The sequence below is a fragment of the Ranitomeya imitator genome, chromosome 2, assembly GCF_032444005.1.
Source record: "Ranitomeya imitator isolate aRanImi1 chromosome 2, aRanImi1.pri, whole genome shotgun sequence".
Taxonomy (NCBI): Eukaryota; Metazoa; Chordata; class Amphibia; order Anura; family Dendrobatidae; genus Ranitomeya; species Ranitomeya imitator.
In genome coordinates this window covers 173,218,245-173,245,363 of record NC_091283.1, presented here as the reverse complement: position 1 = coordinate 173,245,363, position 27,119 = coordinate 173,218,245, and the positions used below count along the sequence as shown (strand labels likewise).

General features: G+C 43.1%; 1 protein-coding gene across 22 annotated transcripts in view; it reads right to left on the bottom strand.

Moving 5' to 3' along the window:
- The window catches only part of RALGPS1 (Ral GEF with PH domain and SH3 binding motif 1), a 953,479-nt gene that overhangs the window by 74,991 nt on the left and 851,369 nt on the right, over nt 1-27,119 (bottom strand). For all 22 annotated transcript variants that reach the window (XM_069748007.1, XM_069747990.1, XM_069747991.1 and 19 more), the window contains 2 exons: nt 16,351-16,407; nt 5,970-6,075 (listed from right to left, as the gene is read on the bottom strand). In XM_069748007.1, the coding sequence (XP_069604108.1) occupies nt 5,970-6,075; nt 16,351-16,407 (163 nt within the window). The remainder of the gene's footprint in view (nt 1-5,969; nt 6,076-16,350; nt 16,408-27,119) is intronic.

Below are 27,119 nucleotides of genomic sequence, written 5' to 3'. Positions count from 1 at the left end.
GTACCCTCACTTGTCTTCCCTTCCTTTGAGGTCCATGTGGTCAGACTCTACGTCCCCTTCTCCATGCGAGTGGCGGTGGTGTATCGTCCTCCCGGCCCCTCTCATCAGTTCCTGGATCACTTTGCCACCTGGCTTCCACACTTTCTCTCCTGTGACACCCCCACCCTTATCATGGGTGACTTCAACATCCCCATTGCCTCTCCCCTCTCCCCATCTGCTTCTCACCTTTTATCTCTATCCTCCTCTTTTGGCCTCTCGCAGCATACTAACTCTCCAACACATGAAGATGGAAACTCCCTTGACTTGGTCTTCTCCCGACTTTGCTCAGTGGATGATTTCACAAACTCCCCTCTCCCGCTCTCTGACCACAACCTTCTTTCATTCTCTATCAAGAACTGCCATCCCGCTCAGGTCACCCCCACTTTCCACACTTATAGAAACATACAGGCCATTAACACCCAGAAACTTATGAAGAACTTGCAGTCCTCATTGGCCCCTATCTCCTCCATCTCATGTCCTGATTCTGCATTGAAGCATTACAATGAAACCCTGCAAAGTGCTCTGGATGAAGCTGCTCCTCCTATACATAAAACAACTCGGCACAGACGGCAACAACCGTGGCACACGCTGCAAACACGTTTCCTGCAGCGGTGCTCCAGGTGCGCAGAACGTCTGTGGAGAAAATCTAATCTACCCGAAGATTTCATCCATTATAAGTTCATGCTAAAGACATACAATTCTGCCCTTCACCTCTCCAAACAAACCTACTTCAACACCCTCATCACCTCCCTGTCCAATAACCCTAAACGTCTCTTTGACACGTTCCAGTCCCTACTCAACCCAAGAGAGCAGGCCCCAACCACGGATCTCCGTGCTGACGATCTGGCCAATTACTTCAAAGAAAAAATTGACCACATTCGACAGGAAATCATCTCCCAATCTCTTCATACCATGCACTGTCCTCCCTCCCCCACTGCATCTAGTTCACTCTCTGACTTTGAAGCAGTTACAGAAGAAGAAGTAAGCAGGCTCCTTGCATCTTCTCGCCCGACCACTTGCAGCAGTGACCCCATTCCGTCACATCTCCTCCAGTCCCTTTCCCCGGCTGTCACCTCTCACCTAACAAAAATATTCAACCTTTCCCTCACTTCCGGTATTTTTCCTTCCTCATTTAAGCATGCCATCATACATCCATTACTTAAAAAACCATCCCTCGATCAAAACTGTGCCGCTAATTATAGACCTGTCTCTAATCTTCCCTTCATCTCTAAACTCCTCGAACGCCTGGTCCACTCCCGTCTTACCCGCTATCTCTCAGATAACTCTCTTCTCGACCCTCTTCAATCTGGCTTCCGCTCTTTACACTCTACTGAAACTGCCCTCACTAAAGTCTCTAATGACCTACTAACAGCTAAATCTAATGGTCACTACTCCATGCTAATTCTCTTGGATCTCTCTGCAGCATTCGACACTGTGGATCATCAGCTCCTCCTCACTATGCTCCGCTCCATCGGCCTCAAGGACACCGTTCTCTCCTGGTTCTCCTCCTATCTCTCTGACCGATCCTTCACTGTATGTTTTGCTGGTTCCTCCTCCTCTCACCTTCCCATTACTGTTGGGGTTCCTCAAGGATCAGTCCTAGGCCCCCTACTCTTCTCGTTGTATACTGCCCCTATTGGACAAACAATCAGTAGATTTGGTTTCCAGTACCATCTCTATGCTGACGACACCCAATTATACACTTCTGCTCCCGATATCACACCGACCTTTTTAGAAAACACCAGTGATTGTCTTACCGCTGTCTCTAACATCATGTCCTCCCTCTATCTAAAACTAAACCTGTCAAAAACTGAACTCCTCGTGTTCTCTCCCTCTACTAACCTACCTTTGCCTGACATTGCCATCTCTGTGTGCGGTTCCACCATTACTCCAAAGCAACATGCCCGCTGCCTTGGGGTCATCCTTGATTCTGACCTTTCATTCACCCCCTACATCCGATCACTGGCTCGCTCTTCTTACCTGCATCTCAAAAACATTTCTAGAATTCGCCCTTTTCTTACTTTCGACTCTGCAAAAACTCTGACTGTTTCACTTATTCATTCTCGTCTGGACTATTGTAACTCTCTACTAATTGGCCTCCCTCTTGCAAAACTCTCCCCGCTCCAATCTGTCCTGAATGCTGCAGCCAGGATCATATTCCTCACCAACCGTTACACCGATGCCTCTACCCTGTGCCAGTCATTACACTGGCTACCCATCCACTCCAGAATCCAGTACAAAACTACTACCCTCATCCACAAAGCACTCCATGGCTCAGCACCACCCTACATCTCCTCCCTGGTATCAGTCTACCACCCTACCCGAGCCCTCCGCTCCGCTAATGACCTCAGGCTAGCATCCTCAATAATCAGAACCTCCCACTCCCGTCTCCAAGACTTTACACGTGCTGCGCCGATTCTTTGGAATGCACTACCTAGGTTAATACGATTAATCCCCAATCCCCACAGTTTTAAGCGTACCCTAAAAACTCATTTGTTCAGACTGGCCTACCGCCTCAATGCATTAACCTAACGATCCCTGTGTGGCCTATTTATAATAAAAAAAAAAAAAAAAAGGTTCCTCGCATCATGTTCTCATACACTTTATGCAGTATTAGCCCTCTGTGTCTGTACTGCTACATACTTAGGCAGTTAACTGGTTCATGCAGCTTTACATGAACACCTGAGCCTTACACTATAGCTGGTCCAAATAACTAAAGCAATTGTTACCATCCACCTCTCGTGTCTCCCCTTTTCCCCATAGTTTGTAAGCTTGCGAGCAGGGCCCTCACTCCTCCTGGTATCTGTTTTGAACTGTATTTCTGTTATGCTGTAATGTCTATTGTCTGTACAAGTCCCCTCTATAATTTGTAAAGCGCTGCGGAATATGTTGGCGCTATATAAATAAAAATTATTATTATTATTATTCCATAGGTTTACATGGAACTGTAAAGCTGATGGAAAACTGCTACGAATCCGCAGCGGCCAATCCGCACCGTGTGCACGTAGCCTAATTCTAAGGGTATGTGCACACGATGCGGAAAACGCTGCGGATCCACAGCGTTTCCGCCGCTGCGTGTCCGCAGCAGTTTCCCATGAGTTTACAAAAAACGCTGCGCACATGCTGCGGAAAAAACTGCGCGGAAACACAGCGGTTTACATTCCGCACATTTCACTTTCTGCGGATTCCGCAGCGGTTTTGCAACTGCTCCAATAGAAAACCGCAGTGAAATCACCAGAAAAACCGCGGTAAATCCGCAGCGGTTTTGCACTGCGGATTTATAAAAACCGCTGCGGAAAAATCCGCAGAGGACCAGAATACATGTGCACATTCCCTAACCCTAACCCTAGTTCTAACTGTAGTGGGAAAAAAAAAATAATTTTTCTTTATTTTATTATTGTTCCTAGCTATGGGGGTGATAAGGGGGGGGTTCATTTACTTTTTTTTTTTTATTTTGATCACTGTGATAGGTTTTATCACAGTGATCAAAATGTACATGGAACGAATCTGCCGGCCGGCAGAATCGGCGGGCGCACTGCGCATGCGCCCGCCATTTTGGAAGATGGCGGCGCCCATGGAGAAGACGGACGGACACCGGGAGCCTCGGTAAGTATTAGGGGGGGGGGGGGGAGAACGGGGCACGGGGGGTGGGCACCGGAGCACGGGACGGGTGGTGGCATAGGAGCACGGAGGGAGCGGGCAGGAGCACGGGGGGAGTGGGCAGGAGGACGGGGGAGCGGACCACAGATCGGTGGACTGGGGGGGGGGGCGATCGGTGCGGTTGGGCGGGGGACCACATCAGTGTTTCCAGCCATGGCCGATGATATTGCAGCATCGGCCATGGCTGGATTGTAATATTTACCAGTTTTTTAGGTGAAATATTACAAATCGCTCTGATTGGCTGTTGAAAGTGAAACTGCCAATCAGAGCAATCGTAGCCACGGGCTAAAGTACCACTCCCCCGTCCCTGCAGATCGGGTGAAATTGGAGTTAACCCTTTCACCCGATCTGCAGGGACGCGATCTTTCGGATTGGCACCGACTTTCATGACGCCTACGTGGCGTCATGGGTCGGGAAGGGGTTAAATGAAAGAGTCATATCGCACAAAACAGTTAATAAATAACATTTCCTACATGTCTGCTTTACATCAGCACAATTTTGGAAACATTTTTTTGTTAGGACAATTATAAGGGTTAAAATTTAACTAGCGATTTCTAATTTTTCTAACAAAATTTACAAAACCAATTTTTTAAGGGCCACCTCACATTTCAATTGAATTTGCGGGGTCAATATAACATAAAATACCCAAAAGTGACACAATTCTAAAAACTGCACCCCTCAAGGTGCGCAAAACCACATTCAAGAAGTTTATTAACTCTTCAGGAGCTTCACGAGAACTAAAGCAATGTGGAAGGAAAAAAATGAACATTTTACTTTTATTTTTCAAAAAATTTACTTTGGAACCGATTTTTGTTTTTTTTCACAAGGATATCAGGAGAAGATGGACCACAAAATTTGTTGTGCAATTTCTCCTGAGTACGCCAATACCCTGTATGTGGGGAAAAGCCACTGTTTTGGTGCATGGCAGGGCTCAGAAGGGAGGGAGCATGGTTTGACTTTTTGAATGCAAAATTGTCTGGAATCAATGGTGGTGCCATGTTTCGTTTGGAGACCCCCTGATGTACCTAAACAGTGGAACCCCTCCCCCCAGTTCTAACTCCAACCCTAACCCCAACACACCCCTAACCCTAATCCAAACCCTAACCCTGATCCCAACCATAACCACAAACCTAACCCTGATCCCAACCCTAACCGTAATCCCAACCATAACCACAACCCTAGCTTTAGCCCAACTCTAACCCTAACTTTAGCCCAACTCTAACCCTAATTAAAAAATGGAAATAAGTATACATTTTTTATTTCATTATTTTTACCTGACTAAGGGGGTGATAAAAGGGGGTTTTAGTTACTATTTTTTTTTATTTTGATCACTTTGATAGGGTCTATCACAGTGATCAAAATGAACCAATAGGGAAAATTTCCTATTGTTGCCAGGTGCCAGCTGGCAGATCTTGGCGGGTGCACTGCCTGCCATTTTCTTCCCGGAAGAAGATGCCGGTGGCCCGGGGGACTTCACAGGGGGGTTGCAGGGACATTGGAGGTACCGGGGAGAGGATCGGGGACCACATTTTGCTCTCCTCTGATGTGCAAATTAAAATAAATCGGAAATCAGACTTTTTTATTTTTTGCAGTCGCCGTTATTTCGTTAATAATGGCAATCGAAACAATGGGGTTGGTAAATACAGACCCAAATCATGTTCTCTGGGGTCTCTGCTACCCTCAGTAGCCGAGACCCCGGAGAAATTCCAACTGGAGGGCTATACACTTATCAGCGCCATAAGTACCCTTAATTGCCGCCGTTAAAAGGCGTATCGGCAGTCGTTAAGGGTTACTATGCTTGGATACAGCACTCTGAACAGCCAGCTTCTTTAGCAATGACCTTTCGTGGCTTACCCTCCTTGTGGATTGTGTCAATGACTGCCTTCTGGACATTTGTCAAGTCAGCAGTCTTCCCCATGATTGTGGAGCTACTAAAACAGACTAAGGGACATTTTTAAACACTTAGGAAGCCTTTGCAGGTGTTTTTGTTAATTATTCTACTTTACTGAGATAATGACTTCTGGGTTTTCATTCACTCTAAGCCAAAATCATCAACATGAACAGAAATAAACACATGAAATAGATCACTCTGTTTGTAATGACTCTATATAATACAAGCTTCACTTTTTGTATTGAAGAACTTAAATAAATTAACTTTTTGATGATATTCTAATTTTGTGAGAGGCAACTGTGTGTCTAATATCGCTATCTGAAAGGCTCTAGAGCACTGGATAATTAAGGCATTGCGCTACATGTTCACATGACTTTACCGTCGGTTTTTTCCCTTCTTTGAGTAAAGTTTTTCTTCTGAGTGGCCCTTCCATGGAAATGACTCCAGATGAGGTTCCCAGAATGCAGCTGCATGCACCCGATGGCCTGTGATAAGAGGAAAAACAGATCATGTTTCTAATGATATAGGTAGAGGCGGACCCTCCTATTACATTCAGTGTATGTGCCCCATGAATCTCTACAGAACTTCGTGTCGCTGGCTTATGGAAAAACTATGTCCTATTTTTCACACTAGGAGTCAATGGGCGACATGTACTGCTGCTTATTGATGGATATACAAGTCCAGCCAGGATCTAGAGGTGACCCTGAAAGTTTTGCACCAATTCTAAATCACAAATGTATAATGTTCCCTTACTGAATACGCATGTAGGGTTGTCACCCCATTACTTATGGCCTCACTTTGTTAGTGCCGCCCTTCTGTGAATGACGAAAAAGACTGCTCATTTCTAGTATTGAGAGTGTCAGTCTTTGTTTTTCATGTGCCCCTTTATTGTGTGTTATTAGGGTCCATATCTGCAGGACAGGACAGCGAGCTTGTGGAAAAATTTTTATTATTTAGCTTACAAAAACCTCTGTGCATTTTCATACAGAGTCAAAAGCATATGGACGCCACATAACTTTAATATGGCAGTCTAGCCCTAACGTCCATTTGCACTGGACGATTTCTCCCCATAAAGATTTTTCATCAACTACATACAGGTTGATCGGTGCTTGTTTAATGGACCATTCACACAGGACCTAGACAAACTGTATTGGGAAAAATCAATGGGTAATGTGATCAATCTCTGCCCATAGTGTGCATATTGTTAGCAGCACAATGGATCGCTTGTCATCTGATTGGTGGCATATCCACACTGGCTAATGATGGGAAACAAGAGTCCTTGTGAACTTTTAGGAGTCCTTGCAACTGAGCCTTAAGGCCGGCCCCACGCATTAAATGGCACACTTGAGCTATAGCTATCATCAGGAAGAAAGGTAAGCCATTGATAGAATCCTTTGGTGGTGGCTTATCTCTTTCAGATAAAGTATCAGGTAAACAAAATCCTACTCTGGATCCTTATCTACTCCAACATTAGTCAGGAGGCCACCAACAACTTGTGGCCAATGTTTTCTATTTGTCAGGTGTGCATTAGGCCACATTGCAGCATGGATACTGTTTGGTTCACAATATCTGGCCGGACCTTTTATGTTTTTTTTTTTAATCTGAGCGAACTGTCTTATACATTGGAGAAAATAAATATTTGATACACTGCCAATTTTGCAACTTTTCCCACTTACAAAGAATGGAGAGATCTGTAATTTTTATCATAGGTACACTTTAACTGTGAGAGACAGAATCTACAAATAAAAAAATAACATTGTATGACTTTTAAATAATTAAATTGCATTTTACTGCATGAAATAAGTATTTGATCACCAACCAGCAAGAATTCTGGCTATCACAGACCTGTTGGTTTTTCTTTAACCCCTTCACCCCGAAGCCTGTTTTCACCTTCCTGAGCAGGTCAATTTTTACAATTCTGACCAATGTCACTTTGAGGTCATAATTCTGGAACACTTCAATGGATACTGGTGATTTTGAGATTGTTTTCTCTTGAACTTGTGAAATATTGTACTTTATAATTTCTTTGATATATGACTTGCGTTTATTTTTTTAAAAAAAATGGAAATATGGCAAAAATTTTGAAGTTTTCAAACTTTTAATTTTTATGCCCTTAAATCAGTCATATCGCACATAAATAAAGTTAATAAATAACATTTCCCACATCTCTACTTTACATCAGCACAATTTTGGAACCATATTTTTTTTTGTTAGGAAGTTATAAGGGTTAAAAATTGACCAGCGATTTCTCGTTTTTACAACAAAATTTGCAAAACCATTTTTTTTTAAGGGCCACCTCACATTTGAAGGGCCTATATGACAGATAATACCCCAAAATGACACCATTCTAAAAACTGCACCCCTCAAGGTGCTCAAAACCACATTCAAGAAGTTTATTAACTTGAATTTTTGGAATGTGGAAAAAAAAAATAAACATTTACTTTTCACAAAAATTTTCCTTTAGACCTATTTTTTTTTATTTTTGCAAGGGTAACAGGAAAAAATGGACATACATACATTTTGTTGTGCAATTTCTCCTGAGCATGCCAATACCCCATATATGGGAGAAATATACTGTTTGGGAACATAGCAGGGCTTGGAAGGGAAGGAGCTTTCACTTTTTGAATGTAAAATTTGCTGGCATAATTAATAGTGATGAGCGAATATACTCGTTGCTCAGGTGATCTCTGAGTATTTGTTAGTGTTCGGAGATTAAAGGGACTCTGTCACCCCCTCCAGCCGTTACAAACTAAAGGTACCTTCACACATAACGATATCGTTAATGATATCGTTGCATTTTGTGACGTAGCAACGATATAGTTAAGGAAATCGTTCTGTGTGACAGCGACCAACGATCAGGCCCCTGCTGGGAGATCGTTGGTCGCTGAGGAAAGTCCAGAACTTTATTTCGTCGCTGGACTCCCTGCAGACATCGCTGGATCGGCGTGTGTGACACCGATCCAGCGATGTCTTCACTGGTAACCAGGGTAAACATCGGGTTACTAAGCGCAGGGCCGCGCTTAGTAACCCGGTGTTTACCCTGGTTACCAGCGTAAAAGTAAAAAAAAACAAACACTATGCCCACGACCATTGCCACGACCAGTCAGCGACGGCCACAGTCCGGCGGCAATATGGCCGCTCTTTCCCCCCCCGCCGTCAGTGCCCGCTCCATACTCCCCTACAGTCATCCAGTCATCCCTCACACAGGGTTAATGCCAGCGTTACTGGAGCGCGGTGTAACGCACCCCGGTTACATAGCTATTAACCCTGTGTGACCAAGTGTTTACTATTGATGCTGCGTATGCAGCATCAATAGTAAAACGATCTAATGTTTCAAATAATAATAATAAAAAAAAAACGTTATTCTCACCCTCCGACGTCGCATCATGTCCGCCGGCAGGTTCCGGTGCTAAGGATGCTATGGGAGAAGGACCTGGCCATGACGTCACAGTCATGTGACCGCGACGTCATCACAGGGCCTGCGCTCATAGTCATACCAACCCTGGGACCGGAAGCTGCCGTGTGCACCGTACACAGGAGCCAGGACTAAGGTGAGTATATGTTTATTTTTTATTTTATGTCACTGGCCAATATACTACATTACTGGGCAATATACTACGTGGCTGACCAATATACTACATACTACGTGCCTGTGCAATATACTACGTGGCTGGGCAATACACTACGTGGCTCTGTGCTTTATACTCCGTCGTTGTGCAATTGCAATATACTACGTGACTGTGCAATATACTACGTGACTGCAATATACTACGTGGCTGGGCAATATACTACGTGGCTGGGCAATATACTACGTGGCTGGGCAATATACTACGTGGCTCTGTGCTGTATACTCTGGCACTGTGCAATATACTCCGTGACTGGGCAATATACTACGTGGCTGGGCAAAATACTACGTTACTGGGCAATATACTACGTTACTGGGCAATATACTACGTGGACATGCATATTCTAGAATACCCGATGCGTTATAATCGGGCCACCATCTAGTCTACTATATAATTGTCACTTCCGTCTTTCTGTCTGTCCTTCTGTCTGTCACGGATATTCATTGGTCGCGGCCTCTGTCTGTCATGGAAATCCAAGTCGCTGATTGGTCTCGCTCCATACTCCCCGCAGTCAGTGCCCGCTCCACACTCCCCTCCAGTCACCGCTCACACAGGGTTAATGCCAGCGGTAACGGACCACGTTATGCCGCGGGTAACTCACTCCCTTACCGCCACTATTAACCCTTTGTGACCAAGTTTTTACTATTGATGCTGCCTATGCAGCATCAGTAGTAAAAAGAGCTAAAGTTAAAAATAATAATAATAAAAAAAAAACCTGCTATTCTCACCTTCCGTAGTACGACTATGCGCTCGCGAGACCGCTAAGTGATTTGGGTAATTTCGCAATGCATCCTGGGAACGGAAGATAGCGGCAGCCGCACGCGCATCGCCAGAGGTTCGCTGGATCTACGCTGGATCCCGGCGGGTGAGTATAAAACTAATTTTTATTTTAATTATTTTTTTTAACAGGGATATGGTGCCCACACTGCTAAATACTACGTGGACTGGGTTAGATACAGCGTGGCTGCTATATACTACCTGGCCGCCAGTGTTAGATACTATGTGGGCTGTGTTCTATACTGCGTGGGCTGCGTTATATACTACATGGCTGCTATATACTACGTGGGCAGTGTTATATACTACGTGGCTGTGTTCTATACTGTGTGCTATATACTACGTGGCCACTGTTAGATACTATGTGGGCTGCGCTATATATTACGTGGGCTGTGTTGTATATTACGTGGCCAGTGTTACATACTACGTGGGCTGTGTTATATACTGTGTGGCTGCTATATACTGCCTGGCTACTATATACTGTGTGGGCTGTGTATATAATACGTGGGCTGTGTTATTTACTGCGTGGCCTATATTAACGCATCAGGTATTCTAGAATATTTCTGTATGTATATAGCAGCCACATGGTATATACCACAGGCCACGTAGTACTCCTATATACTACGTGGCCTGTGCTATATACTTACATACATATTCTAGAATACCTGATGCGTTAGAATCGGGCCACCATCTAGTCACTAATAATTAGCGGACGCCATGTTGCGTTTAAAGAACCCCTGATGAGCCTGAACAGAGGAAATCCCCCACAAATCACACCATTTTGGAAACTAGACCCCTTTGGGACCTTATCTAGATGTGTATTGAGCACCTTGAACCCCCAGGTGCCTCACATAAGTTTATAATGTTAAGCCGTGAAAATAAAAAATAAAAAATCACATTTTTCCCACAAAAATCTTTTTATCATCTACAAGTTTTGTATTTTCACAAGGGCAAAAAGGAGAAAATGGACTGCAAAGTTTGTTGTGCCATTCCTCCTGAGTTCACAGATGCCCCATATGTGGTTGAAAACTACGTTTGAGGCATAGTGCAAAGCTCAAAAGGGAAGTAGCGCCATATTACAGTGCAGATTTTGCTGCACTTGTTTGATGGTGCCATCTTACATTGGCAGATTCCCTGAGTTGCCAGAACAGCACAACCCACCAGAAGTGACCCCATTTTGGAAGTTATAACCCTTTGGGAATTTATCTACAGATGTAGTGACGATTTTGACTCCATGGGTGTTTTCCAGAAACAGGTAGCAGTGGAAGTTGCTGAATGAAAATTGCAAACTGCCGTTGTAGTGACCAATACGTTGCAATCACCAGTACATTATGTCCAGCTCGTGCTTCTGGAGACACACACCTGTAAATTAGGTGGGCTCTCATCACTACCGAAACGCCAAACATGTGGGCGCTAAATGTTGCTTAGGCATTCGGGGGCTCAGAAGGGGGGAAGTGGGGGGAGATTTCCATTTGGGAGTGGAGAATTTGCTGAACTTCGTTTGGAGGATGAGGAGTAATTTTGCTTTTCCAGAGCCCATGTGCTACCAGTAACTTGGTATCCTCCTATATTTCCATTAACAGATGACAGACCTGAGTGGGGACTTGCTTTTTTTGTGGATTGAGTTGAAGCTTTTTATTAGGAACATTTTACATAATGTTTCACATTTATCTGGCGCTCTACAATGAGTAATTACTTTGGGATTTCCATCTAAATCTCCGAGTGATGTGACAGATGAAACCCCCTGAGGGAACCATTCACTTTAAAGAGGCAGCAGAGTTTTTCTGGCCTCTGTTCAGCAGTGTCCTTCTTTTCAGAAATGCACAAAACTGTGGCCAACAGAACTTTTATGCAACCCTAAAAAGACGGACACCACCGGATCACATGTCAGACGGCGCCCACAGCGCCTCCATCTGCCTCATTATCGGGAATTTTCCACAAGGGGTTCTGCCTGAATCACGTATTTCAGAGATTTACACGGAAACCCCAATGTAAGTGCTCAGCAGAGGATAAATGACCTCTTAACCGCCAAGAGCAAGCGACACTACTCTATCCTCCTCCTCCTCGACCTGTCGGCTGCCTTTGACACAGTGAACCATTCCCTATTATTACAAACCCTCTCATCCCTTGGCATCGCAGACTTGGCCCTATCCTGGATCTCATCATACCTAACAGACAGGACATTCAGCGTCTCCCACTCACACACCACCTCCTCACCTCGCCCCTTATCTGTCGGAGTCCCACAAGGTTCAGTTCTTGGGCCCTTGCTCTTCTCCATTTACACCTTTGGCCTGGGACAGCTCATAGAATCTCATGGCTTTCAGTATCACCTCTACGCTGACGACACACAGATCTACATCTCTGGACCAGATATCACCTCCCTTCTAACCAGAATCCCTCAATGTCTGTCTGCTATTTCATCCTTCTTCTCCACTAGATTTCTAAAACTTAACATGGACAAAACAGAATTCATCATCTTTCCCCCATCTCACGTGACCCCCCCCCCAACAAACCTATCCATTACAGTAAATGGCTGCCCACTCTCCCCAGTCCCACAAGCTCGCTGCCTCGGGGTAATCCTTGATGCTGATCTCTCCTTCAAACCACATATCCAAGCCCTTTCCACTTCCTGCCGCTTTCAACTCAAATATATTTCACGAATCCGTTCATTCCTCAACCATGAATCTGCAAAAACCCTAGTCCATGCCCTCATCATCTCTCGCCTTGACTACTGCAACCTCCTGCTCTGTGGCCTCCCCTCTAACACTCTGGCACCCCTCCAATCTATTCTAAACTCTGCTGCCCGACTAATCCACCTGTCCCCCCGCTATTCCCCGGCCTCTCCCCTCTGTCAATCCCTTCACTGGCTCCCCATTGCCCAGAGACTCCACTACAAAACCCTTACCATGACGTACAAAGCCATCCACAACCTGTGTCCTCCATACATCTGTGACCTCGTCTCCCAGTACTTACCTACCCGCAACCTCCGATCCTCACAAGATCTCCTTCTCTACTCCCCTCTTATCTCCTCTTCTCACAATCGTATACAAGATTTCTCTCGCGTATCACCCCTACTCTGGAACCCTCTACCACAACACATCAGACTCTCGCCTACCATCGAAACCTTCAAAAAGAACCTGAAGACCCACCTCTTCAGACAAGCTTACAACCTGCAGTAACCACCGATCGACCAAACCGCTGCATGACCAGCTCTACCCTCACCTACTGTATTCTCACCCATCCCTTGTAGATTGTGAGCCTTCGCGGGCAGGGTCCTCATTCCTCCTGTACCAGTTATGACTTGTATTGTTTAAGATTATTGTACTTGTTTTTATTATGTATACCCCTCCTCACATGTAAAGCACCATGGAATAAATGGCGCTATAACAATAAATAATAATAATAAATGTGCCCTGCAATCTTTGGGATGCAGAATGAAAAAAATGTGAAGAATTGGTTTTATTTATTTTTTTACGTCGGGGCAATTACAACGATACCAGATTTATTTTGGGTTTTTATTATTGGCTGCTGTCACACACTAAAAGTCGCTTTTTATTGCGAAAACTAGTTTTTGCATGACAATATTTTGAGAGCTATAATTTTTTTCAGATTTTGGTTGATAGTCATGTGAGGTCTTGTTTTTTGCGGGACGAGCTGATGTTTTTATTGGTATGATTTTCGGGCACATGACATTTTTTGATCGATTTCTATTCTGAATTTTGAAAGACAGAATGAACAAAAACCAGCAATTCAGCAATTTGTTTTTTTTTTTTTAATACCGTTCCACATGTGGTAAAATTGGTACGACCGCTTTATTCTTCGGGTCAGTACGATTACAGCGATACTTCATTTATATATTTTTATGTCTTGGCACTTTTACACAATAAAAACTGTATTTTAGAGAAAAAGTAATTATTTTTGCATCGCTTTATTCTGAGCACTATAACTTTTTTTATTTTTCTGCTGATGGAGCTGTAAGGCGGCTCATTTTTTGTGGGACAAGATAACGTTTTCAGCGGTACCATTTTTATTTACATCTGTCTTTTTTATCTCACTTTTTGTTCGGCGGTATGATGACAAAACATTGTTTTTTGCCTTGTTTATTTACGGTATTCACTGAAGGGGTTAGGCTAGGTTCACATTGCGTTAGTGCAGTCCGTTTAGCGCATACGCTAACAGACTGCGTTAACGCAATGTCCAAAAAGCGATCGCGTTTAGCGATAGTGCAGATGCCCGATCTGTGCTAGCAAGAACGGACCCAAAAACGCTGCAGACAGCGTTCGAGGTCCGTCACAAAATAACGGAACATCGCTAAAGCATGCCAAAAATGGCATGCGTTATGGATGCGTTACATACATTGCGGTCAATGGGTGCGCTAACGGATCCATTACATTGCGTTAGTGGCGCTATGTAATGGATTCCGTTAGCAAATACCCACTAACGCAATGTGAACCTAGCCTTAACTAGTGGGACAGTTTTATAGAGCAGGTTGTTACGGATGCGGCAATACCAAATGTGTACTTTTTTATACATAAATGTATTTATTGGAAAAATATTTATTTTTCTTTATTTAGGGATTTTTTAAAACATATTTTTACACTTTGTAAACTGTTTTTTTTTTTACTATTTTACATTAGGATGGGACATCACTGTATTACATCAGATCGCTGAACTGACACTCTGCACTGCAGAATATCAGATTAGCGATCTGACAGGCAGGGAAGGAGGCATCTCAGTGTCTGCTCTCAGCAGGTGCTCACAAGCCACCTTCCCTGCAGGAAGCTGGGGGTCTCCATCGAGACCATCAGGACAATGCGATCGCATTGCATTGTCCTGATGGAAGCGAGCAGGGAGCCCCCTCCCTGTGCGATGCTCCTGTATATCGCTGTCACTACTGACAGCGGCATCAGAGGGGTTAAATGCCCGTGATCGGTGCCAACACTGATCATGGGCGTTGCTGCGGAGAGTCAGCTGTCACATACAGCTGACACACGTACGCGATCGCCTCAGCGTGAGGCCGCGCAATCATGCTGCCATACTAGTACTGCTATTTGTGGGCACGCACCTCCTGCAGAGCAGTACTAGTACAGCGCATGTCGGGAAGAGGTTAAAAAGCCCTCCTACTCTGCACTACACTGTATTAATTGCACCTGTCCACACTCAATCGCACTCCAACCTCTCCACCATGACCAAGACCAAAGAGCTGTCCAAGGACACCAGGGACAAAACAGGATAATAGGTAAGCAGCTTGGTGAAAAGGAAAGAACTGTGGACACAATTATTAGAAAATGGAAGAAACTCAAGACGACTGTCAATTTTCCTCACTCTGGGGCCTCATGTAAGATCTCGGCTCGTGGGGGTAAGGATGATTCTTAGAAAGGTCAGGAATCAGTCCAGAACTACATGGGAGAACTTGGTTAATGACTTGAAGACAGCTGGGACCACAGTCGCAAACATTTTTGTAAGTAACACAGTACGCCGTCACGGATAAACATTCTGCAGGGCACGCAAGGTCCCCCTGCTCATGCCTGCACATGTCCAGGCCTGTTTGAAGTTCGCCAATGACCATCTGGATGATCCAGAGGAGGCATGGGAGAAGGTCATGTGATCAGATGAGACCAAAAGAGAACTTTTTGGTGTCAACTCCACTTGCTATTCATGTATAGTGAAATTTTGGCCAACAACATTCTTTCCTCAGTAATATCATTGAAGTTGGGTCTTCCAGCATGACAATTACCCAAAACACAGAGCCAGGGTAATTAAGGAGTGGCTCTGCATTTCAAGGTCCTGGAGTGGCTTAGCCAGTTTGCAGACCCGAACCCACTAGAAAATCTTCGGAGGGTGCTGTAACTTAATGTTGCCCAGCGACAGCCCCAAAACCTGAAAGATCTGCCGAAGATCTGTATGGAAAAGTGGGTTAAAATCCCCGCTGCAGTGTGTGCCAACTTGGTCAAGAACTACAGGAAGCTTCTGACCTCTGTAATTGCAAACAAAGGTTTCTGAACCAATTATTAAGTTCTGTTTTTCTATTGTATCAAATACTTATTTCATGCAATAAAATGCAAATTAATTATTTAAAAATCATATAATGTGATTTTCTGGTTCTGTCTCTCACAGTTGAATTGTACCTATGATAAAAGTTACAGAATCTCCATTCTTTGTTGGGAAAACTGCAAAATCGGCAGTGTATCAAATAGTTATTTTCCCCAATGTAGGTATATAGGTCAAGTTAGGAGACCTAATGGTCTGGCCGGGTATCGCAATCCGAATAAGGGTCTGTGTTTCCTTGATGTGTGAATCTGCCCTAAATCTGTAATGGTGGGTTGGTCTTCTTTCAATATTAGTAATGATCGTACTCACCGCCCCCGGGCCACTCCTGTCTGTATCCAGGCACTGGTACGTTCAGAGCGTGTGGAGCTGAAAGATAAATACACAATACATGTGCGCTACGAAGGCTGCACTGGACAACTTAAGTATAGAGAAGAGACAAAATATAATACAATAAATGTATCACCGAAATTGCAGGATTCTGCCAGTGTCACAAGGAAAGGAGGGTTGTACAATTAGTCAATAAAACAGATTACAAACAGACTGGTGGCTGATAGGATTCCCTCTTCCCCTCTCATTAATGGATAAAAACATGAACGTTGTGTTGGTGCATTGCCAATGACAATAAAGAAATACCTTTTATTTACAGTGGCATGTTAAAGTTTGGGCACCCCCGGTCAAAATTATTGATATTTTGAAGTCAGTCAAGTTGATGAAATGACCTCTAAAAGGCCTAAAGTTAAAGATGACATGTATTTTTTTGCCTAAAATACAAAGGAAACCTATTTTATTTTTTTATATTTTAAAAATTACAAAAAGTAAAAGTTTGGGCACCCATGGAGATCCGTGTGCTCAGATAACTTTGACCAAGGTTTCAGACCTTAAGAGCCCTGTTATGGCTTGTTCCTGTCGTTGTTAGGAAAGGTCAGGTGATGCAAATTCCCCAGCATTGTAAAAACCTAGCTTCCTCTAACCTTGTGCCAAAAACAGCAACCATGCGTTCTTCTAAGCAGCTGCCTATCACTCTGGAAATGATGGAGGCAAACCAAGTAGGAGAATTCAATAAGAAGATAGCAAAGTGTTTTCAAGTTGCCATTTACTCACTTTGAGTAAAAAGATTTATTAATTAAAAAATGGCAGTTAGCAGGAACAGTGAAGGTCAAGATGAAGTCTGGAAGACCAAGCAAAATTTCAATGATAGCTGCTCGCAGGATTGCTAGAGGCAAATCAGAACCCCCACTTAACTGCAAAAGATCTTCGGAAAGGTTTAGCAGACTCTGGAGTTGTTGTACATTGTTCAACTGTTCAGAGATACCTGCTCAAATATGGCCTTCATGGAAAAGTCATCAGAAGAAAACCTCTTCTGTGTCCTCACCATAAAATTCAGCTCCAAAAGTATGCAGAAGAACATCTAAACAATCCTGATTCATTTTGGAAACAAGTCCTGTGGACCGATGAGGTTAAAATAGAACTCTTTGACCACAGTGATCACAAGTATGTGAGAGAAAAAAGGGCACAGAATTTCGAGATAAAAACTTCTCACCAACCATTAAGCATGGTGGTGGATGAATCATGCTTTGGGATTGTGTAGCAGAATGGATCCAATGACATTTAAACAAATTATTGATGCAAACATAACGCCATCTGTAAATAAGCATTAATTGAAAAGAGGATGGCTTCTACAAATGGATAAGGATCCTAAACCCATTTTCCTTTTTGTAATTTTTTAAATGTAAAAAATGAAAATACTTTTTTTGACTAAAATACAAAGGAGAGGTGTAATCTTTAGCTTTAGGCCTTTTAGAGATCATTTCATCTTCAACTTGCTTAACTGTTCACAATAACCGTAATGTTGACCAGGGGTGCTCAAATTTTTACATGCCACTGTAAGATTCAAAATCACAAACTGGTTATCGGCTCTGGACTGGATCCTTCATCAGGTGCCGAAAACCGGTTTATGATTTTGAATCCTAAATAACAGGTATTTAAATTACATCATCATCACTGAGATCATTGGCAGCGCACCAACATAACCTTCATGTTTTTATCTTTCCCGGTTCCCTAGGTGTACCACGAATTTTCTCTGGTGCTGCACCTCACCGCCTACATTCCAAGTGCTACATTCTTGCACCATTGGAAATAATAAGCCATTTTAGTGCTACTATTCCCATCTATTTTTTTGCGTCCCATTAGTGGGGCGGTTTAGTCTCAGTTGTCTTTGGGGTAAGTGTAGTAACAAAGTTTATAGTTATGAGCAGGAGGTACAGAAATAGCTGAATGCTCTTCCTCTGCAGATTTTAATGACCATGAACAGCTGGCTTCAAGACTGGGCCATTCTGGGGATAGGTGGGACCCTGTATATCTGTATTTACATACCACTATAACCCATAAAATTGAAACCACTTAATAATGTGCGATATTTCCCTTGTGCTACCCAAATACAGTGCCTACAAGTAGTATTCAACCCCCTGCAGATTTAGCAGGTTTACACATTTGGAATTAACTTGGCATTGTGACATTTGGACTGTAGATCAGCCTGGAAGTGTGAAATGCACTGCAGCAAAAAAGAATGTTATTTCTTTGTTTATTTTTTTTTTAAATTGTGAAAAGTCTTTTCAGAGGGTCATTTATTATTCAACCCCTCAACCCACCAGAATTCTGTTTGGTTCCCCTAAAGTATTAAGAAGTAGTTTAGGCACAAAGAACAATGAGCTTCACATGTTTGGATTAAATATCTCTTTTTCCAGCCTTTTCTGACTATTTAAGACCCTCCCCAAACTTGTGAACAGCACTCATACATGGTCAACATGGGAAAGACAAAGGAGCATTCCAAGGCCATCAGAGACAAGATCGTGGAGGGTCACAAGGCTGGCAAGGGGTGCAAAACCCTTTCCAAGGAGTTGGGCCTACCTGTCCCCACTGGGAGCATCATCCGGAAGTGGAAGGCTTATGGAACTACGGTTAGCCTTCCACGTCCTGGACAGCCTTTGAAAGTTTCCTCCCGTGCCGAGGCCAGGCTTGTCCGAAGAGTCAAGGCTAACCCAAGGACAACAAGGAAGGAGCTCCGGGAAGATCTCATGGCAGTGGGGACATTGGTTTCAGTCAATACCATAAGTAACGTACTCCACCGCAATGGTCTCCGTTCCAGACGAGCCCGTAAGGTACCTTTACTTTCAAAGCGTCATGTCAAGGCTCATCTACAGTTTGCTCATGATCACTTGGAGGACTCAGACTGACTGGTTCAAGGTTCTCTGGTCTGATGAGACCAAGATCGAGATCTTTGGTGCCAACCACACACGTGACGTTTGGAGACTGGATGGCACTGCATACGACCCCAAGAATACCATCCCTACAGTCAAGCATGGTGGTGGCAGCATCATGCTGTGGGGCTGTTTCTCAGCCAAGGGGCCTGGCCATCTGGTCCGCATCCATGGGAAGATGGATAGCACGGCCTACCTGGAGATTTTGGCCAAGAACCTCCACTCCTCCATCAAGGATCTTAAGATGGGTCGTCATTTCATCTTCCAACAAGACAACGACCCAAAGCACACAGCCAAGAAAACCAAGGCCTGGTTCAAGAGGCAAAAAATCAAGGTGTTGCAGTGGCCTAGTCAGTCTCCTGACCTTAACCCAATTGAAAACTTGTGGAAGGAGCTCAAGATTAAAGTCCACATGAGACACCCAAAGAACCTAGATAACTTGGAGAAGATCTGCATGGAGGAGTGGGCCAAGATAACTCCAGAGACCTGTGCCGGCCTGATCAGGTCTTATAAAAGACGATTATTAGCTGTAATTGCAAACAAAGGTTATTCCACAAAATATTAAACCTAGGGGTTGAATAATAATTGACCCACACTTTTATGTTTAAAATTTATAAAAATTTAACTGAGCAACAAAACTTTTTGGTTTGTAAGATTTATACATCTGTTAATAAATCCTGCTCTTGTTTGAAGTTTGAAGGCTCTAACTTATTTGCATCTTATTAAACCTGCTAAATCTGCAGGGGGTTGAATACTACTTGTAGGCATTGTAACTGTGAGCCGTCCAGGCATGGACTCCGCTGACCACTGAAGACGTCCTGCGGGATTTAGCAAGAGTTTACTGGATCATATTAATCCTGTAAATTGCTTGGTGTGGCCTCCATGAATCTGACTTGTTTTCTGGGCACATTCACCAGATGATCAATCTCTGTCAACTCTGTCATGTTTCTCCATTCCTGATCAGTTTTTGCAGTGTGGCAGGGGCATTATCCTGCTGAAAGAGGTATTGCCATTTTGAGATCCTGCTCCTACCAAGGGGGGTCCTTGGTGTGTAGAATGTTTAGGTAGGTGGTACATATCACATGATGCCAGGACCCGATGTTTCCCAGCAGAACATTGCCCCGTCACCTGGCTCCACTGGAATGTTTTCTTCCTATCGCCATCTCTTTCTCATGATGTAAAACATGATTCAATAGACCAGGTTGCCTTCCTCCATGGTCCAGTTCCGATGATTATGTGCGTATTTTAGGTAATTTTGTTGGTCAGGGGTTGTAAGCTGTGCAGCTTTCAGTGTCCTGACCCATTTCTATCACGACAATTTTTTACAGTATCTCTTCTTTGGGACCAGACGGGCTAGTCTCTCCCCACAGGCATCACTGCTATCTAGTCATCATAATTTACCTTAGATACTAAAGACAGATTTAGACTTCCATGAAATGCATCAAAGTACGGACTCTCCTGGACTCAACTCAAACATGCACAGACTGTGTTTCCTGGACCTCTTAAGTCTGCCTTTCTGTTCACTGTCTGTCGTGTATATCCCGCCACCGAGATAATAATCGTTATTCAATCACCCTGTCAGTGGTTTTAGTTTTAATATTATGGCTAATTAGTGTATAATTAAATTACAGTAATTTGTGGAAAACCCTTTTAGTGAAATGTTTCTGCAGTTTAAAAAAATATCTAGTTCACAAGGTCCATACACAAAGCGCTGCTACAGACAGATAACGCTGTCTCACATTCTGTCCTGAAAACCCCCGAAGACCATAACAAAATCATCACTTTGTGCCACTGGAAAGGAAAATTGCTTGGCCAACAATGGTTCAGCTCAGTTAGGACAGGCACATTTAGAACGGTTGGTTGGTCTAAAAACCAAAGTGTGCAGTCACTCAGACTACAAACTGTTGCATCGTGACAGTTTACAAAGCGCACACTGTCATGATTCCTCTGTATGCTTTGTGCAAATGTGCGGTCATGTGACGGCATGTATGTGATCTGCGCTGCTATCAATTTTCTTCTATTTAAGAACCGGGATCAGACTAGTTGGCACATAACCACAAAATGCGGTCATGTGATTGCCCACTCACAAGGGGGCATATAGGGGAATCGTGACAGTGTAAGCAATGCAGACTGTCTCAATTCAGCAGTCTGTAGTCACATACTGTGACTTTGCTTCTGAGAACTTACAACCCCTTTAAAGGGAACCTGCCAGCAGGATTGTGCTGAGTAACCTACAGTGTCAGGTTGGCGCCGTTATACTGATTACAACGATACCTTGGTTAATTACATCCAACTTGTGCTTGTTGTTTGATCTATACTTTCAGTGTTGTGTTAATCATCTGCAAGTGCTCCGAGGCAGCCTGTGGGGGGGGGTCTTCATGTGGTGCCCTGATTACGTATTCATCTGTATGGCTTCTGACAAGTCACTGATCCCTCACTGACCTGCCCCCTAGTTTATGTAATGAATATTATATACATATTCAAAAATAAAAAATCCCCTTCTGCAAGCAGGCGCTGGCTCCTGCAGCGATTGTATCTATAATGTATATTTAATTATTTTCTTTGGTATACATAAATTTATTAAATAATAAAAAAAAGCAGTTTGAAGGTGGCGGCGGCCATGCCTGTGCAGCGGCAGCTATTGGCGATTCGATAGCTGGTACTGGGCAGATGGTGCCATCTTGCTAGAGAAAAAAAAATTGCCTCCTCCAAGATGGCGCCGCCGCATCTATCGGATCGCCGATAGATTCTACCGCACAGGCGTGGCCGGCACTATCCAAGTTGAGACAATTTTTTTTTTGGCTCTAGGAATCCCATAGTTGCTACTGCGCATGCGCCATCTTGGAGAAGGCAATTTTTTTTCCTGTAGCACAATAGTGCCACCTGCGCAGTAGCAGCTACTGGATCGTCGATAGCTGCTACTTCGCAGGTGCTGCCGATGCTATTTTCAAAATGATTTTTTTAATGAATTTATGGAACCCATCAAATAAAAGAATTAAATACACATTATATATGCGATCATTCTGCAGTGCAGGCACCGCCACCAGTGCCTGCCTGCAGCAGAGGATTATATATATATATATATATATATATATATATATATATATATATATATATATATATATATATATATATATATATATATATATACACAGTATATATATCTACGATATAATTGTCTAAGGGTCACTTCCGTCTTTCTGTCTGTCACGGATATTCATTGGTGGCGGCCTCTGTCTGTCATTGAAATCCAAGTCGCTGATTGGTCGTGGCAAAATGCCCACGACCATTGCCACGACCAATCAGCGATGGGCACGGTCCGGCGGCAAAATGGCCGCTCTTTCCTCCCCGTAGTCAGTGCCCGTTCCATACTCCCCTCCAGTCAGCCCTCACACAGGGTTAATGCCAGCGTTACCAGAGCGCGGTGTAACGCACTCCGGTTACGCAGCTGTTAGCCATGTGTGACCAACTTTTTACTATTGATGCTGCGTTTGCAGCATCAATAGTAAAACGATCTAATGTTAAAAATAATAATTAAAAAAAAGGTTATTCTCACCCTCCGACGTGCGTGCTGTCCTCCGCAGTGCAAGCGGCAGGTTCCGATGCCAAGGATGCTATGCGAGAAGGACCTGCCATGACGTCACGGTCGTGACCGCGACGTCATCACAGGTCCTGCGCTCATACCAACCCTGTGACCGGAAGCTGCCGCGTGACCGTACACAGGCACCAGGACTTCAACAGGCCTACGGAAGGTGAGTATATGTTTATTTTTTATTTTAAGTCTTTTTTAACCACGCATATAGTGCCCACATTGCTATATACTACGTGGGCTGTGTTACATACTGCATGGGCTCTGTTACATACATCTCTGTGCTATACACTATGTAGCTGGGCAATATACAACGTGACTGTCCAATATACTACGTGCCTGGTAAAATATACTACGTGGCCTTACAATATACTACGTGGCTATGTTATAATCAAAAACTTGATCCTTATGATATCATTGTGTTACAATACCGACTGAAACCAAAACAAAAAAAGTCCTAAATAGCCAAACAGCACATGAAGGACTAATAACACAATGTCTAGAGAGTATAATATTAAAATAAGTAATTTTTATTAATAATTCACACAATCAATTTTAATATAATGCTAAAGTGAAAAAACCTTCCAGATGTAAAGGAACGGATAAATACACATGACATCACATACACCTAGGTATATAAACAGTATCCCAATCTAGTCCACACCTACACTGCAGCATCTAGAAAATTACCATATAAAACTACCGACAAAAAGGCAGCTTACAATAAGAAGTCGAGCAAAAAAAACGGTACTAACGAGAGGAGGCAGAATAAATATCACCAACAGGTGTATATGCTAAATACCGCCATTCCTCATGAAAATACACCGATAAATAAGCGCTGTAAAATAATGGCAGCCAAGAACAGGTGGGCAAACTGGTGGTAACTTACACTTAGGAGTGATGTCCGTGTGTCCGTTCCCACACCCCGACGCGCGTTTCGTAACACTTCCTCAGGGGGCTTGTCTGGGTAGAGGGACACCGGACATTTAAACCCTGCCTCCTCCAATCAAAAAGACTTCCGTATGAATGCCGCAAGTCGCCAAGGGAACTAAAGTGTGCGCTGACTTCGTCCTCCGCGCACCGGAAGTGACATCACCGCTTCCGGACCATGGACCGCAAGCACCCAGGCGCTCACTGATGAGCGCTATGCGTGCCAGCTAAGTCCTGCCCGCCGGAGTCAGCGAAGTCTGTGGGCGGATGGATCGAAAAGCAGCGCACATTCCCAGACAAGGCGGCTAATGGTAAGTGGTCACAAGAAAAGAAGACCAAAGAAAAAATCCTTACACTTACGCCACATCAAGATGTAAAATATTGCCATTCTCGGTTCAGAAAACACAATTAAACTGAAGAATAATTATTAAAAAACTTTTCTGTAAAAATTTTTTAAAACCTTATTATTGGTGGATATAATAAAGTGCCTATTAATAGTACCTATACTTGTCAGTGATCATAAAATACTATGCCAAGATACTTTTTTCCCCCCAAATGACAATATTATAAATATTGAATAAGCAGATATTTACAAAAGTGCATAAGTGACTATAAAGTGATACAAACAACATGAACAATAACACAGACCATATATATGGACCTACTAGTCCAAAACATCAAAAAAATAATAAACCAATGCATATTAAAATTCTTCATTCTTCCTGTGTCTTTCAATATAATATCCATTATTTTACAGCGCTTATTTATCGGTGTATTTTCATGAGGAATGGCGGTATTTAGCATATACACCTGTTGGTGATATTTATTCTGCCTCCTCTCGTTAGTACCGTTTTTTTTGCTGGACTTCTTATTGTAAGCTGCCTTTTTGTCGGTAGTTTTATATGGTAATTTTCTAGATGCTGCAGTGTAGGTGTGGACTAGATTGGGATACTGTTTATATACCTAGGTGTATGTGATGTCATGTGTATTTATCCGTTCCATTACATCTGGAAGGTTTTTTCACTTTAGCATTATATTAAAATTGATTGTGTGAATTATTAATAAAAATTACTTATTTTAATATTATACTCTCTAGACATTGTGTTATTAGTCCTTCATGTGCTGTTTGGCTATTTAGGACTTTTTTTGTTTTGGTTTCAGTGGCTATGTTATATACTACGTGGCTGACCAATATACTACATACCTGTGCAATACACTGCGTGGCTATGTTATGTACTACGTGGCTATGTTATATACTACGTGGCTGTGTTATATACTACGTAGCTCTGCTATATACTACGTACGCTGTGTTACATACTACGTAGCTCTGTTATATACTACGTCACTGTGCAATATAGTACGTAGCCTGTGCTATATACTACGTACATATTCTAGAATACCCGATACGTTAGAATCGGGCCACCATCTAGTATATATATATAGTCATGGCCAAAATTATTGACACCCCTGCAATTCTGTTAGATAATACTCAGTTTCTTCCTGAAAATGATTGCAAACAAAAATTCTTTGTTATTATTATCTTCATTTAATTTGTCTTAAATGAAAAAACACAAAAAGAATTGTCCTAAAGCCAAATTGGATATAATTCCACACCAAACATAAAAAAGGGGGTGGACAAAAGTATTGGCACTGTTGGAAAAATCATGTGATACTTCTCTAATTTGTTTAATTAACAGCACCTGTAACTTACCTGTGGCACCTAACAGGTGTTGGCAATAACTAAATCACACTTGCAGCCAGTTGACATGGATTAAAGTTGACTCAACCTCTGTCCTGTGTCCTTGTGTGTACCACATTGAGCATGGAGAAAAGAGAGAAGACCAAAGAACTGTCTGAGGACTTGAGAAACCAAATTGTGAGGAAGCATGAGCAATCTCAAGGCTACAAGTCCATCTCCAAAGACCTGAATGTTCCTGTGTCTACCGTGCGCAGTGTCATCAAGAAGTTTAAAGCCCATGGCACTGTGGCTAACTTCCCTAGATGTGGACGGAAAAGAAAAATTGACAAGAGATTTCAACGCAAGATTGTGCGGTTGTTGGATAAAGAACCTCGACTAACATCCAAACACGTTCAAGCTGCCCTGCAGTCCAAGGGTACAACAGTGTCATCCCGTACTATCCATCGGCGTCTGAATGAAAAGGGACTGTATGGTAGGAGACCCAGGAAGACCCCACTTTTTACCCCGAGACATAAAAAAGCCAGGCTGAAGTTTGCCAAAATTTACCTGAAAAAGCCTAAAACGTTTTGGAAGAATGTTCTCTGGTCAGATGAGACAAAAGTAGAGCTTTTTGGGCAAAGGCATCAACATAGAGTTTACAGGAGAAAAAAAGAGGCATTCAAAGAAAAGAACACGGTTCCTATAGTCAAACATGGCGGAGGTTCCCTGATGTTGTGGGGTTGCTTTGCTGCCTCTGGCACTGGACTCCTTGACCGTGTGCATGGCATTATTAAGTCTGAAGACTACCAACAAATTTTGCAGCTTAATGTAGGGCCCAGTGTGAGAAAGCTGGGTCTCCCTCAGAGGTCATGGGTCTTCCAGCAGGACAATGACCCAAAACACACTTCAAAAAGCACTAGAAAATGGTTTGAGAGAAAGCACTGGAGACTTCTAAGGTGGCCAGCAATGAGTCCAGACCTGAATCCCATAGAACACCCGTGGAGAGATCTAAAAATGGCAGTTTGGAGAAGGCATCCTTCAAATATCAGGGACCTGGAGCAGTTTGCCAAAGAAGAATGGTCTAAAATTCCAGCAGAGCATTGTAAGAAACTCATTGATGGTTACCGGAAGTGGTTGGTGGCAGTTATTTTGGCTAAAGGTTGTGCAACCAAGTATTAGGCTGAGGGTGCCAGTACTTTTGTCTGGCCCATTTTTGGAGTTTTGTGTGAAATGATCAATGTTTTGCTTTTTTCTTCATTCTCTTTTGTGTTTTTTCATTTAAGACAAATTAAATGAAGATAATAATACCAAAGGATTTGTGATTGCAATCATTTTCAGGAAGAAACTGAGTATTGTCTGACAGAATTGCAGGGGTGTCAATACTTTTGGCCATGACTGTGTATATATATATATATATATATATATATATATATATATATATATATATATATGTAGGTGGCGGTCACTGAGGGATCAGTGACTTGTCAGAAGTCATACATATCAGAGCACGACATGAAGACCCCAGACAGACCGTCCCAGAGCACGGGCAGATATTTAACTGAACACTGAAAATAAAGATTAAACAAGACTGATTTCATCAACCAAGGTATCACTTTAATCAGTA